Here is a 15,831-nt window from a genome sequence, read left to right as displayed (position 1 = left end):
TTGACAGATGGGGAACTGTTTTACACCCCACCCCACCCCCCCCCTTTGGGTGTTTAGATCTCATGCTGATGATGGTATTGCACTTCAGTTCCCACCATTGACATGTGGTCCTTGCTGGTCATCTTTGTTCATCAGTGCATAGGCTTTCTTCCCTGTATTTGTTCCACCCCTTCTTGTGATGCAAGAGCTAGCATTCTCTTCTTTGCGAGCAAAACACTTTTTTTATACCGTATCTGTTTCCTGTCATTACCGCTTCCCTCTGCTCAGACTGTGAGCAGTCTTCAGCTCTTCCTCTCCTGCATATCCTGACAGTACCCCCTACACATTTACTTATAAGCACTGTTGATTTCCTTAATCCTAGAAAGTAAATGCAGATTCTAGTTCGCAGGGTTTGGAAAATAGCCTGTTGTTTAGAAAATGGTGGTTTGATGCTTCTAGCTTCTCTTTGTGTCTTGCCTAGGCTAGTGTGAAATCAAGGGCAGCACCCCTGAGAGTCCAGGCCTGAAGGTGTCAATCGGAGTTGTTGTCACTCTTCTGTTGAGAATGGGGAAGTGGGCTTGTGTTTTTTCAATAGCTTGTTTGCCACTGGTGGAGGCACTGACCGAGTGGGAATGGGTGATCCAGAAAAGCAGTGGCCGGGGTATATCTGTAGTCCTAAGTTTTTGTTTTTCTTCTGTTTCACACAGTTTCATTCCATTTATAGGAAGGCTGATTATGGGGAGGTTTTTTGTGTTGAGCTGACAGTTAATGTGTTCAGTACACCTCACCAATAACTTTAAAAGTGTGATTTCATGCATGTTGCATATGTACGCTATCAATTAACGGTAAAAACACCCATTCTGCTTGCTGAACTGGCTTTAATTCTGCAATTAATTGCACGCTGTAAGGGTTTTCTTCCCTTTTTTATTGCAAAAGCAAACTTCTCTGACACCTTAGCAGAAGCAAAGAAGCAGCTGTTGGTTTTTCACCTGTAACTGTTTTCTGTATTGCTTTTTTTTTTTTTTCCCCCGCACCCTCCTTGCCAGGGTTCTGCAGTGCTCCAGGCAGCGAGTTTTGAAGCAGGATGGGAAAAAGACGCTGTGTTCCTCCACTTGAGCCCAAGCTGGCAGCTGGCTGTTGTGGGGTAAAGAAGCCCAAATTGTCTGGGAGCGGAACGCACAGTCATGGGAATCAGGCCACAACTGTACCAGGCTCCAGTTCAGGTCCTCTTCAGAACCACCAGCATACAGACGGGAATAATGGAAGGGAGAACGTATCTGACTTGACTTTGGGCCCAGGAAATTCCCCAATTACTCGAATGAATCCCACTTCAGGAGCTCTGAGCCCACTTACTCGGCCCAATGGAACTGCCAACAGCACCAAGAACCTGGTGGTGACAGCGGAGATGTGCTGCTACTGCTTTGATGTACTCTACTGTCATCTCTATGGTTTCCCTCAGCCACGACTTCCTCGATTTACCAATGACCCCTAGTGAGTAAATCCTTGTGCGGGAGGAAAGCTGAGAAACCAGCGTCCAGAGCTGTGGTTTGGTTGGGGAGGGACAAAGGGCTTCCTGTGGAGAATGGGAAAACTGGTGTGCAGGGAGGAAGGGGGGGCATTCTGCTCTTGCTTTGTCTACCAGAAACAAAAAGTACACAAAAGAGTACAAATATTCTGTTATGTTTGTTGGTGGAGATGAGTGGAGCTTTGAAGAGTGGCCTTCAAGGGAGAACATGCTCGACAGAAAGAGAGCTAGGCAAAATAGGAGGAAGTGTGCTTCTTCAGCTCACAGTCTGATGTGTTGCATGAGACCTTGCATACTTTATCAAGGAGTGCAAACCCACTCCACGATAACATTCTGTTAAAGTTTGCTCCCTTCTCTGTAAATAGATTCCGCTGCAAAAAATTAACTGCACTGTACTTCCCATAAAATTGTACTAAAAGAATGAGTGAAACTGAAATTAGAGTTTCCAGAAAATATTAAAATAATGTCCTTAATCTGAAGAGGATCCTGCTTTGAATGTCAGGCAATAACTTTGTGAAGGGACAAAGGGAATAGACTTCCTTCTGCAAAGCAAATGGCAAGGGAATAAAGTAAGAAGTTGAAACAAGTTTCTGGCTCATCCTGAAACAAATGCTGAGCTAGTGATGATTGGACAGGGACACTCACAAGGGTGTTCACCTCTCCAGCTTAACGGGTTTAGCAGGGAGGGGAACCAAAAATTTGCCAGCTGTACAACTGAAAAACTGTTATGGAGATAGTGCTAGTTGGGCAGTATGGGGAGAAACGGAGAGTTAACTTTCAAGGATGATACCAAGGTTAATAAGAAAGGAGGTGTGTGTGAGAAGAAGTGAGGAGAAGGATTTATGAACGTATTTTGCTTTGGTGAGGTTTAGCTAATGTTTAGCTGAAGGTTGAATGCGTAGGTGTGGAAATGTTAATGTTGTTGAAATGTTTGGTGGAAGAATTATACGGGAAAAATCAATGACAGGTACACCTTCTGACGCTCCTCCAGGGGCCACCTCCAGAACAATAGATAAAATAAAAAGTTGTTGACATCCATAATTTATGTTAATGAATTTTAAATTGATATAAAGGAACAATGGCTTAAACAGGTCAAGGACTTTTTCCGTGTATTGAATGTCTGCCCACCTTATTGGTTATCAGTGTAGATGTAGGTTGTGCTTCCATGCAGTTATTATCTGAGCAGGATTATGGATACATGTTCTGAATGCTACTGCAGGCTAAGCTGTTTAATATTGTAAATACAAGTGAATGGAGAAATACTCTGGACTAGAATATAGAATAGTGCCAGGGACTCCCCAGACTGAAATATTTCTGCTGTTGTTTTTCATACCTAAGCTAAATAGGCTCCTTTTAGAAAATGATACTGTAGTCTGCTATTATTTTGTCACTTGAAATGCAATGGGGTTTTTTGGTTGTTGTTCTGTTCTTAAGTCAGTAAGAGAGATTATTTTATACAGCTTCATTATTTTTGTGTTAAAGGAGATTTCTAGCTGGATTTTGTTGCTGTTTCTGTTGACTAGTCTCAGAAAGGGCATTCTGTCAAGAATATCAGCTCTTTGAATTTTATGTCCAAATCTGAAAAGTTAAAAATCATTCATTGGGCATTTCTGTGCTGATAATTTAAGTCTTTTGATCGGCACTCCACAACAAAACCAGCTCTTCTCTTCCCCTCCGGGCAAATGCGTACCTGAATTTTCTTGTGTTTCAGCATTTATGCTGTTGCTTCTAGCAAATAGTTGTATGTGCCCCAGGGAAAAGCATGGGGTTTGCTCTCTTACAGAGCAGCACGCAGGGAAGATTTGTCACACCTGTGACGGTAAAGTAATGAACTTCAAACCAGATGTTATCAAACATAAGAGTAAGCAAAGTGAAAATACATAAATAATTTGTATTGTTGTCCTTTGTAACATAATTGCTGTCAATGTAAGAAATCTTTGAACAAAACAAAGGTATATACCAGAAGTCTCTCTGGACAGACAGAATAGAGACTGTTGATGGAAGGAAAAGAAAGATGCACAGGTTTGTCCTGACCTATTTCTCAGATAACAGATCTTTTAAGTTGGTGGTGAACCCTAAAGTAAAGATAAGAGTAGTCGTGAAGGTGGGGATTCTGCATAAACAGGGTACTAACATAAAAGTTACAGGGTTATGACTTGAAAACCATTGTGAATTCCCATTACCAGCTTGAGAGGATATGCACATGAACAGATCTTGATGGGACTTAGGGAGCTGGTAGATACCTATGAAGTAAGCGAATTTTACGTACATGTTAGCAGTGACATTCAGAAATCAATGTAGAGAAGGTGGCAGTGCAAGACTCATAGTTATGTCTGAATTAACTTGGTAAATGAAGAAAATAACCCCTTTGCTATTCAGGTTATGGGAAAAAATTACAATTTTGAACTTGTATGGCATGCAAATAGTTGATGGGCTACTTCCACTTTTGTACCTCAGTCTTTGATTTTTTTAATAGCAGGTATTACAAACTCCTACTAAAACTACACCATGCAAGTTTCTAGTTGCTGTGCAAGACAAATAGTAAGATACTTGCATCAAAAATATCTATACTGTAATATCTTTCTTCCTAGAGCAAGCTAAATTCTGATTTGAACAGACTATATTTTGCTACTTTAAAATTCTCTTTGTAGTTGCGCTTGTCAGAGCTAGTTTTTAGTTGTTGAAATTCCCCTCTCAGCCTAGCGCACCCTCATCAAACACACCTAAGTAGGACGTTGTGGCTGGGGGTTGAAATGGTTGCCATAATCTGCTGAGGATATGCAAAGTACCGGTAAGTGCTCTTGGGTGAACATGGGCAAAAGATTGTTGTGACTTTTCTCAGTACATCTGGGAAATACACTTTTCAGGGAGTGGCTGTGGCTTACTGTCAACTGCACGTGCAATTTGCTAAGTGTTTTTATTCTTCAGATACAGAAACAATGTCTTTTCTACGGTGAAAAACTTTATAATAGTGAAAGTTTATATACTTGTGCAAAATCATATAGGTTTTTTTAATGCCTCAGTAGTTATGGCCACAGTGAAAAATTGTTTGAAATGTGCTTTAAGATTTTTTAAAATATGACAGCCTTCTGAGTGTAATTATCCTGTCCTTTCTGGTAATATCTCTTCTATTATAGACGCAAAAAGCTGTGTCACAGTTCAGTGGAAACATCTTTTTTTTTTCCTTTGGAAGGGGAAAGAGGTGAATTGGAAATGTGAACCTGTAATTTGAATTGAGGAAGAGAAGGAACTTACTTAGATTTGTATTCTGTCAGTGATGCTTTTCATTTTCTCCCTTCTCTTTTCTGTTTGGGGTGTCACATGGGCTAAGTAACAGTTTCAAAACTTTAATTAGATTAAGCAAAATTTCCATTGAGCTTGTGACAGAAACGTTATCCAGAAATTTCCTCTGTAAATTTAGTATCTTTTTTTTTGAAAGCTTTCTAATGTATTTTCTTACGCTTTGTTTCTGTTTTCTGTTTCAACGTATGGTAGCTAGATGAAATTGTAGAGGAATGATATCCTGCGAGTGCCTTGAAGTGGTGTTGGAAAACTAGAACAGTAAATCCTCTGTCTTGGTCAAGCAACTGTAAGGTGCCTGGTGGTTGTGGAAGAATGTTTCTGCTTCCTCTGTGGGAAAGTACTTAACAATTATCACTTAAAGGCTATTTGCTATTTTGGGCAGTACTTCTGCCATAGGTCACAGCTGGTAACTAGATCCTGAATGATGGATTATGCTGTGATAGAGTTTTCTAATTCCATTGTTGCTTTGAGGAATATCACTGGGAATTGCATTGTCACTACAGTTTAAATTATGTTCTAACTGCTTAGACATAAGAAGCTCTGTTGCCTGTATTTGAGAAGTCGTCCACACTCCATGCTGCTTTTGTTCTCCCAACAGAATCTCTTAGCATTTTTTGTAATGTTTGCTGCAAAGATATATTCCTTTCAAGAGCTTCAAGAGTTTGAGGAAAGTAAGTGTCTGAGCTCTGTTGTAGAATCAGTTATTCTGTTTTCATGTTTTAGAACTCCTCTCAATGTTTGCTTAATCTCAGTTATTTTCTTAACGCTGCATGTTTTCTGTCATGTTACTTATCTTTTAAAGTCAATAGAAATCCACAGACTGATGTTTGGAATCACTAATGGCGAACTTTCTCATTTATGCTTGGGTTTGAAGTGACCAGATCTTTTATTCAGTACTCTCTAATCTGAAAAAGTAAGATCATTCATCCTGTTTTTATAATTAATCAGCATCATCAGTTGTCTTGCAGAATTTTCCAGATGTTCAGAAATTCTTGTAGAGCTGCAGGCACCACCATCCTTTCTTTACTGTTTTTCTCTACCAGCTGTTTGCAATTTCACTCACTTTTTGTGGAAGTGAAGTTTTTACATTTAATAGTCGTCTTTACCTGTTTACCTCTTCACAGAGCTCTTCTGAATACTCTTGTTCTGAACTTCTCATTCTTTGAGGCTTAATCACGGCTTTTAGTTTAACAGATTGAAATGAGCCTGCTGAATTTGAGAATCTTCTGTTATGCCTGTAAATCTGTGATAGTAGACAGGAAAATGGAAATCCATGTGATGTTTGAGTAGGAACAATACAGTGATTTAGATATGTGTTCAACAGGAGAGAATATGTGTAAATATAAATCAAATGTAAGGTAAGCAAAAGCTGTGAACATAAACTGTTTGAGCACCCAGAACTCAGATCCTCATGGAAATAACAGGGGGAAACCAACTAGGCTTGCTTTTTATCCCTTTAAAAAAAAAAAAAAAAAAGAAAAGCTTTTATTGCAAACCTGAATTATAGATGATTTGCAGAATGCTTGGGGATCTTTCAGGTTCAGCGGTACTATAAATAAATAATCTTATTTGCTTCACCTATATTTATTTTTATATGGGTTGTCATGTAAACTAGTGGATGCTACTGAGTGGGGCTGTTACTCAGAGGTAATCAGTGGGGTCAGATAACCATGTCACTCGTCAGAAGACAGCGCAGAGTCTGACCAGGAAAGTGCTGGTGGAGGATTTACAGAGTACTGGTGGAGAGGGAGGAGTATGCCGAAAAGCTGGGGGGAGATGCTGGGTTTTTGCATTTGGGGCTGTGTGGGTTTGGGGTTTTATTGCTGCTAGATAGCAGGTGAGAAAACATGCTTATTGGGGTTTATTAGAGGAGAGAAAGAAAGTGAATGCATATGTGCTCTTTTACACCCTGTTGGTCTCCCCTTGGCAACCAAATATCTCTAGAGGCTGGAGTATTTCTCTTTTTTACCTTCGCAGTCCACTCTTTGTGACGTGGAAGACGGGGCGAGACAAGCGGCTTCGTGGCTGCATTGGGACCTTTTCAGCCATGAATCTTCACTCAGGACTCAGGGAATACACATTAACCAGGTAATTATGTTGAAAATTAATCTGAATAAATCTGAAATTAGTTTCATTTGCTGAAGATCTGTAAGGATTCAAGGTTAAGATGTTGGATTGGCATAGTTCAATTTAATATGCTTCATGATAAAATAAACCTGACAAATGTATGGATAGTTAGGGTGAGAATATATTAGGATTTAGTGGTACATCTTTGCAACAGGTGAATTTTGATTGACCTTTTAAGGCTAATGTCAAATCTGTTTTGCATACTAACCGTTTTGACATCTTATGTAGCACATAATTTTACTCCAGTGGCAGTAAGTGGAGGACAGCATCAGGAAGTTTGCACTGGTGTTTGCATAATACAGTTCATTAGATTAGGAAGAGATGCAAATCACTTTCTCTGTATGTCGTGGTTTAACCTCAGCCAGCAATTAAGGACCATACAGCCACTCGCTCACTTTTCCTGCTCCCAGTGGGATGGGGGGGAAGAATCGAAAAAAAGTAAAACTCATGGGTTGAGATAAGAACAGTTTAGTAACTCAAATAGAATGAAAAACAGTAGTAATAGTAATAATAATAATATTAATAATAATAATAATAATAACTGTAATGAAAAGGAATATAACAAAACTCATGCACAAATCCAGGCTGGGCGATGAGTGGATGGAGAGCAGCTCTGAGAAGAAGGACTTGGGGGTATTAGTGGATGTAAAACTGACTGTGAGCCAGCAATGTGTGCTCACAGCCCAGAAAGCCAACCGTGTCCTGGGCTGCATCCAGAGCAGTGTGAGCAGCAGGGCGAGGGGGGGGAAATTCTCCCCTTCTACTCCACTCTCATGAGACCCCCCTGCAGTGCTGTGTCCAGCTCTGGGGGCACCAACAGCAGAAGGACACAGACCTGCTCGAGTGGGTCCAGATGAGGCCACGAAGATGATCAGGGGCTGGAGCACCCCCCTGTGAGGACAGGCTGAGAGAGTTGGGGGGGTTCAGCTGGAGAAGAGAAGGCTCTGGGGAGACCTTAGAGTGGCCTCCCAGGAGTGAAAGGGGCTACAGGAAAGGTGGGGAGGGACTCTTGATCAGGGAGTGTAGGGATAGGATGAGGGGTAACAGTTTTAATCTGACAGAGGGCAGATTTAGATTAGATATAAGGAAGAAATTTTTCCCTGTGAGGGTGGTGAGGCCCTGGCACAGGTAGCCCAGAGAAGCTGTGGCTGCCCCCTCCCTGGCAGTGTTCATGGCCAGGTTGGATGGGGCTTTGGGCAACCTGGGCTAGTGGAAGATGTCCCTGCCTGTGGCAGGGGGTTGGGACTAGATGAGCTCTAAGGTCCCTTGCAACCCAAACCATTCTGTGATTCTATTCTATGAAAAAGAGAGAGAACAAAAACCCAAGAAAAGACAAGTGATGCACAGTGCAGTTGCTCACCATCTGCTGATTGATGCCCGGGTAGCGGTCCACTCTTCCCAGCCAACTCCCCCCAGTTTATGTACTGGGAATGATGCCCTATGGTATGGATTAGCCCTTTGGCTAGTTCAGGCCAGCTGTCCTGGCTGTGCTCCCTCCCAGCTTCTTGTGCACTCCCTCGCTGTCAGAGCATGGGAAACTGTAAAATCCTTAACTTAGGATAAGCACTACTTAGCAACAACTAAAACATCAGTGTGTTATCAACATTATTGTCACACTGAATGTAAAACGCAGCACTGTACCAGCTACTAGGAAGAAAAATAACCCAGCAGAAACCAGGATACTATGGTAGCAAAAAGAAACATGTTTCATGGAGGCATAATCAAAAAAGAAATAATGGAGCATTGGTGCTTGTTTTAGGCAATATATCTTTTCTTTCCTTTAGTGCACTTAAGGACAGCCGATTTCCCCCCCTGACCCGCGAGGAGCTGCCCAAACTCTTCTGCTCTGTCTCCCTCCTCACTAACTTTGAGGATGCCAGTGACTACCTGGACTGGGAGGTGAGAACAGGTGCATTTGGAACTCTGCATCACTCTCTCGTTCCGTTCGGGTTCGGGTTAGTACATGGTGATGTGTCTCCTTCGTTACAGGGGTGTACGGGGATAGAAGAAACTGGGAATAGGAGAAATGGGGCTGGAAAACTAGAAGGGAGGAAGAGGATGGGCTAGCAGTATGCTTTTGCTTGGGAGGGGATCTGAATGGGAATGAAAGAGATGTGAAAGTGTTTTGTGGATTTGTCCCAATAGGAGGTGTCAATACATAAGTAAAAACCTGGGAAGTATTTTGGTGCTGTGAATAGAAACTAGGAATAAAAAAGTAGTTAAGTTTGAAGATATCAATCAGTTTTAGGACCTTGTACATGGAAGTGTATTTAGTTCAAGAAGGATTAAGTAGAATTTGTGGTTTGGCAGTTTTAGGCATGACTCGTGTAGAGAGCCTGTCTGTCTTGGCCAGCATAAGAGATGGAAAACTGTCAGACTTCTGACAAGACTTACTGCAGGAGAAGTGGCAGGGAGACTGTTAGGCTCGTCCAGGAAGGGTGGTAGGGGTTCTTTATGCTGCTAAGAGGGCAACTTGTGAGACCTGCCTGGCAAGAACGGACAATGGGGAACCTTATCCAGGCAAAAGCCAAACTGTCCAGAGAGAGTGAGAGAGATTCACGGTGTTGTGGGAATGACAACTTGATCATGGACTCAGTGCTAGCAAACACCTCTTATTTGGCTGTTCATTTCCATCTATAGGTTGGGATCCATGGGATCAGAATAGAGTTCATCAATGAGAAAGGTGTCAAACGCACAGCCACGTATTTACCTGAGGTTGCTAAGGAACAAGGTGGGTTTGGGATGGCAGCCAAACATGTCAACACATTGTGTCACAGAGTTGGGTAACATAAATCTATGTATTTTGGGTTTGAATTGCAATGCTATCCTCATAGCAGTGCCATGGAGCCACCAGGCTTAATCTGGATAACTGACCCCTGATACAGCTGCTGCTGGGTTTTCATCTGGCCTTTCTCTCATCCTACATCTGTGCACAGTTGTATCTTAGAGTAAAAAATGGTTTTAGGGTTTAAGAAATAGAGGATCTCAAAGTATGGATCTTCCAGCTTCATTGAGCATTGCATCTTTCCTCTTCTATGTTTCTTCCACCAACTAGGATAACTGCAGGCTGCACAGCACCAACAGGAGAGTCCCTTTCCTCCTCATTCTTGCTAAAGTAGCATCCTCCAGATGAGGGCAGGAAACAGGGCCCCTCTGGAGCACACTTCCCACTCAAATATAGTAGCGGTCACCATGGTAACTGCTCAAAATATTGCCTCCTTTCCTCCACCTAGCAGAGTGGAGTGGTCGCATCCTCCTGGCTCTGGGGCAAAAGACTTAAGGTAGGAATTTTAACTCTGATCTCTCACATAGCAGTGCACTGTGCTATCACTAGAGCATCAGGTTGATCCCAATTTGTCTATGTAAAGAGCTAAGTATTATCTTATTTTAAGGCTTAGAGAGCTGAACTTGAGTGGCACATGATAAAACAGTTTGGGGTCCCTGCAACAGAAGCAAGGCACAGACCTTTGTAAGAAGAGAGGTCATACGGAAAATAGAATTACTATTTGATAGACCAGTTCCAGTATCAGTTAAAAGGGGCTGGCATGTGCAGGTAGTGTGCATGCATAAGACCATGTATGTCCAGTTCAACACTGGTATTTCTAAAGCTCAAAGATTCCTGTTTAGTTGTTTGCTTTTCTAGAGGCCTTTTAATGCATCTCTTATCTTTTGGAAACATTTTTACATTGAAAAATTTCCCTTGCTTCTATTTTTCAATAGACTGGGATCAGATCCAGACCATAGACTCCTTACTCAGGAAAGGTGGTTTTAAGGCTCCAATTACCAATGATTTTAGGAAAACGATTAAACTCACCAGGTAAGCAGAGAGATTTGTTGTCTTTTAATTTTACTTTGTAGTGTTTTGTGGGTAATTTAAATTATTTGTGCTTGATGTAAATCTTCATGCTTCTTTCAGAGGAGAGGTGTAGCCTGAAGGACAAAATCATAAATGCCACATAAATGCTAGGCATATAGTGTGTGTGGAATGAAGTGCAATATGTTTGGTCCACAGAGGATTGAAGTTAGCATTTTCTGAGAGAAGTGCCACTGGTTTTAATATTATCATCCACATGAAGGATCAAAAGAAGCAGAGCCTTTGAAAGTAAAAAAAGGTTGATTCTTCTCTATTTTTACAATGGACTTCCTTTTCTCAGTGTGCTCATCTGTGGATGGTGTAGCTATTTGGAGGTGACAGCTGTCTTAAAACCAAACCACACTCAAATTTGGCTGGTTTTCAGAATTTGCTTGCTTTTCTATACCCCCAGCTGTCCTATTGGTTTCAGCTCCCTTTATGTTAGTAAAAATTGGGACATTCTGGTTTTGTATAGAAGCACTAATTTATCAGGTCATTCCTTACCTCTGGAGAAATGAGGTGGGTATGCAGGGTTTTTTTTAACAGGAGAGGACAGGATGAAGGTTTTCATTAAAATCTGGTGTAACATGGACTTAGTGCAATTCACGACCCCTTTGAAGTTGCCTGTTGGTTAGCATGCTGTAGAAGCACCTGGAAATCTCTGGTCTCTCAGAAGGGACTCTACCTTTTGTGAAATTGGATTGCACAATGTGGACTAAGCTGCACACATGCTTTGATAAACTGCCCTTTACCCAATTCTCTATGATTTTCTTTCACTAGCCTTTCTAAATGTGAAGATGATAATCACAAAAGTAAATAATAGTGAAATACTGGTTATTTAGTCTCTGAACCTGAGTCTTCTTCCAACAAACTTTTCATGCCCTTTTTTTTTTCCTTCCACGGCAAGTGGATTAAAAGAATACAAATTGATCATTTGTTTCCTGTGTGGTACTTCAGGAGTCCCTGTAATTATGATTGCTTTGAATAGGGCTCAACTTTTGGGACACTGAAGCTAATTCAAGCTTGGATGGGTTATTCAGACTACTGCGTGAGACAGTATCAAAGAAAGTAGTGGGTTCCTCTTGGTCAGTATTGGCTGTGAGCAAAAAGGTGATCAGGGATTAATGTTTTTTGTCTAGTCCCTTCATACGGCGTAGTCTGTTGACATTTTTTCTGATGCTGTTCCCATAGGTACCGCAGTGAGAAGGTGACAATCAGTTATGCAGAATACATGGCTTCCCGTCAGCATTGTTTCCAGAATGGCACTCTTCATGCCCCGCCCCTCTACAATCATTACTCCTGACACACGGCTGCATGACCAGTCCCACTCCCCAGTTGCTGCCAACGGCTACGACATCATTGGGGCAGATGCCTCTTCTTCCTGGTCCAGTTACTTCTATTACTGCACCATTTTATGATGCTAGCTTCCGTTGCCAAGTCTGCCTTCCAGCTGACCTGGGGGGAGGATGGGAGCATGACAGAACTTCAGGGGCCCAAGCCTTATCTCAGCCTTCCCTCCGAGCGGGGGTTCAGTTGGATCGGGGCTCCATGCCTGTGAACTGTCGTGAGGTGCAGAAGACCTCTAGGAGTGAAAGTGCCACTTCGGACTGATCCGTTCTTGTGTGTTACCGACGCTCCGGAAGCTTGAGTTGTTTGTTATGGAAGCCCCCCAGATCAAGTAGGAGCATTCCCCTGGCAGCCTGGGCAACGGAGTCCAACAAAACATTTTTTAGGTTCTTTTTAATTTTTTTTAACCTCTGGTATCTGTTGTGTACCGAGAGCTGATTGCAGTCCCCACACATCACAGGCGGACATTATGATATTGGGGAGGGTTGAACATCTGGATAGCACCCCATCCTCACGAACAGAAAACACTTAAAGATGTGAAGAACCTTTGGATGGTATTGCAGATGAATCCGTTATTTAAATAAACCCTAGAAGGCTTTAATTATCAGATCTCACTATAGGTTGGATTCTTTAGAAATATTTTTGGTTTACAGTTTTCTGGGGTTTTAGACAGTGCTTTGTAATGCAGCCTGCTATGAAATAGAATGCTGTTAAGCCTGTAAGAGTGTGACACGGCACCTGCCGTGTGTGCGAAGGACAATGTTCCTGAGTGTCCCTGGACAGTCTTCTCTGTTACAACCAAGGTTTGTGCCCAAATGTTTGTAATGGAGCCTGATTGGATTAGGGATGGGGAGGGATTGGCACATCATTCACTGACTGTAGTCATACAAGCAAGATAGTGACTGAAATTTGTTTAACTTAAGCTAACCGTCTCGGGGACCTTCCTTTTGATAGGACAGCCACTGTCTCTGGTGTGACTATTGATCTTGAGAACTGTGGGTATTCCAGTTTATAGCAGGCCTATGGAATAGAGCTCTATAGTTTCACTGGTAAGTTATACAGTTTAGTCATTACCACATCAAGGCAATGAGAGGGGAATCCTGTATTACCCAAAGTGTGTGGAACTCATGTGCATTCTGTATTTCTTCTTCCATCATTGATGATTACAAGAAATACTCTCTTAAGAGGCAGATAAGTTACTCGGTTGTTATTCTGCAGCATCATTGAGGGATGTCATAAACTCTAAATTATGACAGTCTCTCAATGAGATCACTGGACTTCAAAACATAATTTGAGGTTGGTTTGTTTTCTAAGTTTCTGGAGGGTCAGCAATGATCAGGAAAGAAAATACAAGTGCATAGCAGAGTAATGGCTATTTGGTTGCATCTGTCTTTTAAAGCTTGCTTGTGTGTGGTAATGATGGCTTTTAAAATTGGCTGGTGTTTCAAGCCTTAAATTCTCTCCTGGCATGGCAGGGAATAGGGCTGGTAGAAAGCTCAGAACTGCATGCTGCTGCTCCTTCTGGTCCTAGAGAAGCAAATAGAATTGTGCAGTTTTGCTTCATGTGGGTGTAACGTTCTCCTGCTGGAGGAGAGAGACGTGAGGGAAAGGAGGGGGTCCTATTCTGGATAATGGTGCAATATCGACCCAGCTTTCCTCCTGTACTGGGTCATTCTTACAAATTGCCACTTTTCCCTTGTGATGTTGTTGAAAAGCAATTGAATTTTAAGGGATTGTTTCATGATTTCCTGCTGCTGAGAATAAATCAGTCTTGTTACAAACTCGAGTGGTTTGTAATTACTCTCCCAGGTGCCGTGTAGTGATGGGGGAGGGTGGGGTCAGCTCTGGACATACCATTCACCTTTCAGCTGTCAAACAGTATGATACATAGGGCTACACTCATTACTGTTCAAGTGTTCTATGTTAGAATTTAATTTCTAAAAGGTTTAAAAAAAGCAAAAAAAATGGTGCTAAAACTTCACCCCTGAGCACGCTCAGTGAGACTGGTCATGCAGGCATATAGTGCCAGGCTTTTCAACAATATTGTTTCTTTTTCAAATGTTTGCCCTGTTCTGTGTCTTCAACAGTGTATAGTGTTTTCCTGATTTCATTTTATTTGAATAGGGGATGACTAAGGGGTGGGGTGGGGAGGGTTAGCTGTCATTTTTAAAGAACAGAATTTTAGGATTGAGTGACTTGGTTGGTTTAAGACTGAAGTGGGCTTGATGGTTTGGGACTGGGGAAGCCTTATCCTCTCTCACTTCCACTTCCCCACTCAGTCTGTTTAAAAAAAAAACAAAAACAAAACAAACAAAAATGCCTCTAAATATATACTGTGGTCTTGTCTTGTTGCAGTGAGAAGAGAAGCTAGCAAATCAGAAACACTGGTCTGCTGCCTAAGAAACAGGCCCTCTCAGCTTTACTCCAATAAGGGTCCAGCTACAAAATCAGTTGAAAAGTGTGTCAGTAGTTAAGTTAGCTCAGAAAAGTGTATGACAAGGACAGGTGGTCTCAGGAAATAATCCCATTTCTAGATCATTACATGGCAGCTATGCATAAGGATGAAAGAAGTGAACTAGAAACAAAACATACTTGGAGTTGCCTCAAGATGGAGGCAACCAAAATCAGTGACCAATTGATGTAAGAATTTCTCCATGGTTACTTGGCTGGGACAGCAGGTTGGAACTACTTCTCAAAGCAACTGTGTTACCTGCTTTGATCTGGATTTTAACTCATCCTTAGAAGCAAGTGCCTTTTGGTCTAGAAGGGCTTATTCTCATGACAACCACAACTGAGAAATAATCTCACTGCAATTATGAATTGTCTTTGTTTTACAGTAACTACAGGAGAATGTCTTTGATCACTGGAGTCTGTCAGTGTTGGAATGTTTCCACTGTGAGGTTCTTAATTTTTCTTTTTTTTTTTTTTTTCATAATGTTCAACAGTGAATCTCAACTGAGGCCATTTCAGTTTGGGAACGTTTTATGGTCAAAATATCACATATCTACAATTTATCAGAACAAAAATATGTAAGAAAATCTGAGTTCATTTTAACCTTTGCACAGAATAATTTGTTTTCATAGTACATTAACAAACATCTGCAATCTTCACTATTAGTGCTGTTTTCTGTTTGTATTCTGGAAACTACATGTTGTTTTGTTGGGTTTTTTTGGTTAATTTATTTCCTTAAAGCAGGAGACCTCTTTTGACCTTCAGTGCAGAGATGTCAGACCAATTCTTTGTATTACACTTGGTTGCCTCCTACCTATATAATAACTTCTGAGTGTAAATAATTGAACTCTATCCTCTAATGAAGTATTGTAGAGAATAAACCATAATGGATAAAGATTATTTGTACTGTCCTCTTTATATGGTTTCTCACAGCCTTTATGGGGGATAAGATGAAATCTTTCTCATCTAGAAAGATGAACAATATACTACATGTATGAATATCAAACCTCTAAATTACATTAAATGTTCAGAACCAGGGAGGTTGCCAGAATGGGATGACAGCTGTCTGGAAGCACAGAAATAGTCAAGACAGGCTTATTAGAAGAAAGGAAGGAAAAATAGTAGGAAAGTTAAAAACAAAGATGAAGTATATTTCATTAATAATGACATAGCAAAGTATCTTTGTATCCTGAAATAATGGTTGCTTGACAGTAACTCTCTGTTAGTTGTCATGATGATAAAATAC

General features: G+C 41.3%; 1 protein-coding gene across 2 annotated transcripts; it reads left to right on the top strand.

The window, feature by feature from the left end:
• The first annotated feature begins 1,025 nt into the window (after positions 1-1,025).
• Positions 1,026-15,476, top strand: AMMECR1L (AMMECR1 like). 2 transcript variants are annotated; one of them, XM_026855364.1, is made up of 6 exons: positions 1,026-1,470; positions 6,785-6,895; positions 8,719-8,833; positions 9,575-9,665; positions 10,655-10,751; positions 11,979-15,476. In XM_026855364.1, the coding sequence occupies exons 1-6, from the start codon at positions 1,064-1,066 to the stop codon at positions 12,088-12,090; spliced, it is 933 nt and encodes a 310-aa protein (XP_026711165.1). In that variant the 5' UTR covers positions 1,026-1,063; the 3' UTR covers positions 12,091-15,476. The 2 variants fall into 2 exon arrangements, 1 of the variants encoding a protein (XP_026711165.1); XR_003399072.1 differs by lacking the exon at positions 11,979-15,476 and having other exon boundaries at positions 9,575-10,215.
• The last annotated feature ends 355 nt before the right edge of the window (positions 15,477-15,831 follow it).

Source organism: Athene cunicularia, assembly GCF_003259725.1.
Source record: "Athene cunicularia isolate RWA chromosome 9 unlocalized genomic scaffold, athCun1 chr9_part2, whole genome shotgun sequence".
Taxonomy (NCBI): Eukaryota; Metazoa; Chordata; class Aves; order Strigiformes; family Strigidae; genus Athene; species Athene cunicularia.
The sequence above is the reverse complement of the archived record's forward strand: the minus strand, read 5'-3'. Positions and strand labels throughout refer to the sequence as shown.

Coding starts and splice junctions, on each gene's coding strand:
- AMMECR1L (XM_026855364.1), top strand. CDS start 1,064: ATGGGAAAAAGACGCTGTGTTCCTCCACTTGAGCCCAAGCTGGCAGCT. Junction 8,834..9,574: donor GTGACTACCTGGACTGGGAG/GTGAGAACAGGT, acceptor TTCCATCTATAG/GTTGGGATCCATGGGATCAG. Junction 9,666..10,654: donor TGAGGTTGCTAAGGAACAAG/GTGGGTTTGGGA, acceptor ATTTTTCAATAG/ACTGGGATCAGATCCAGACC.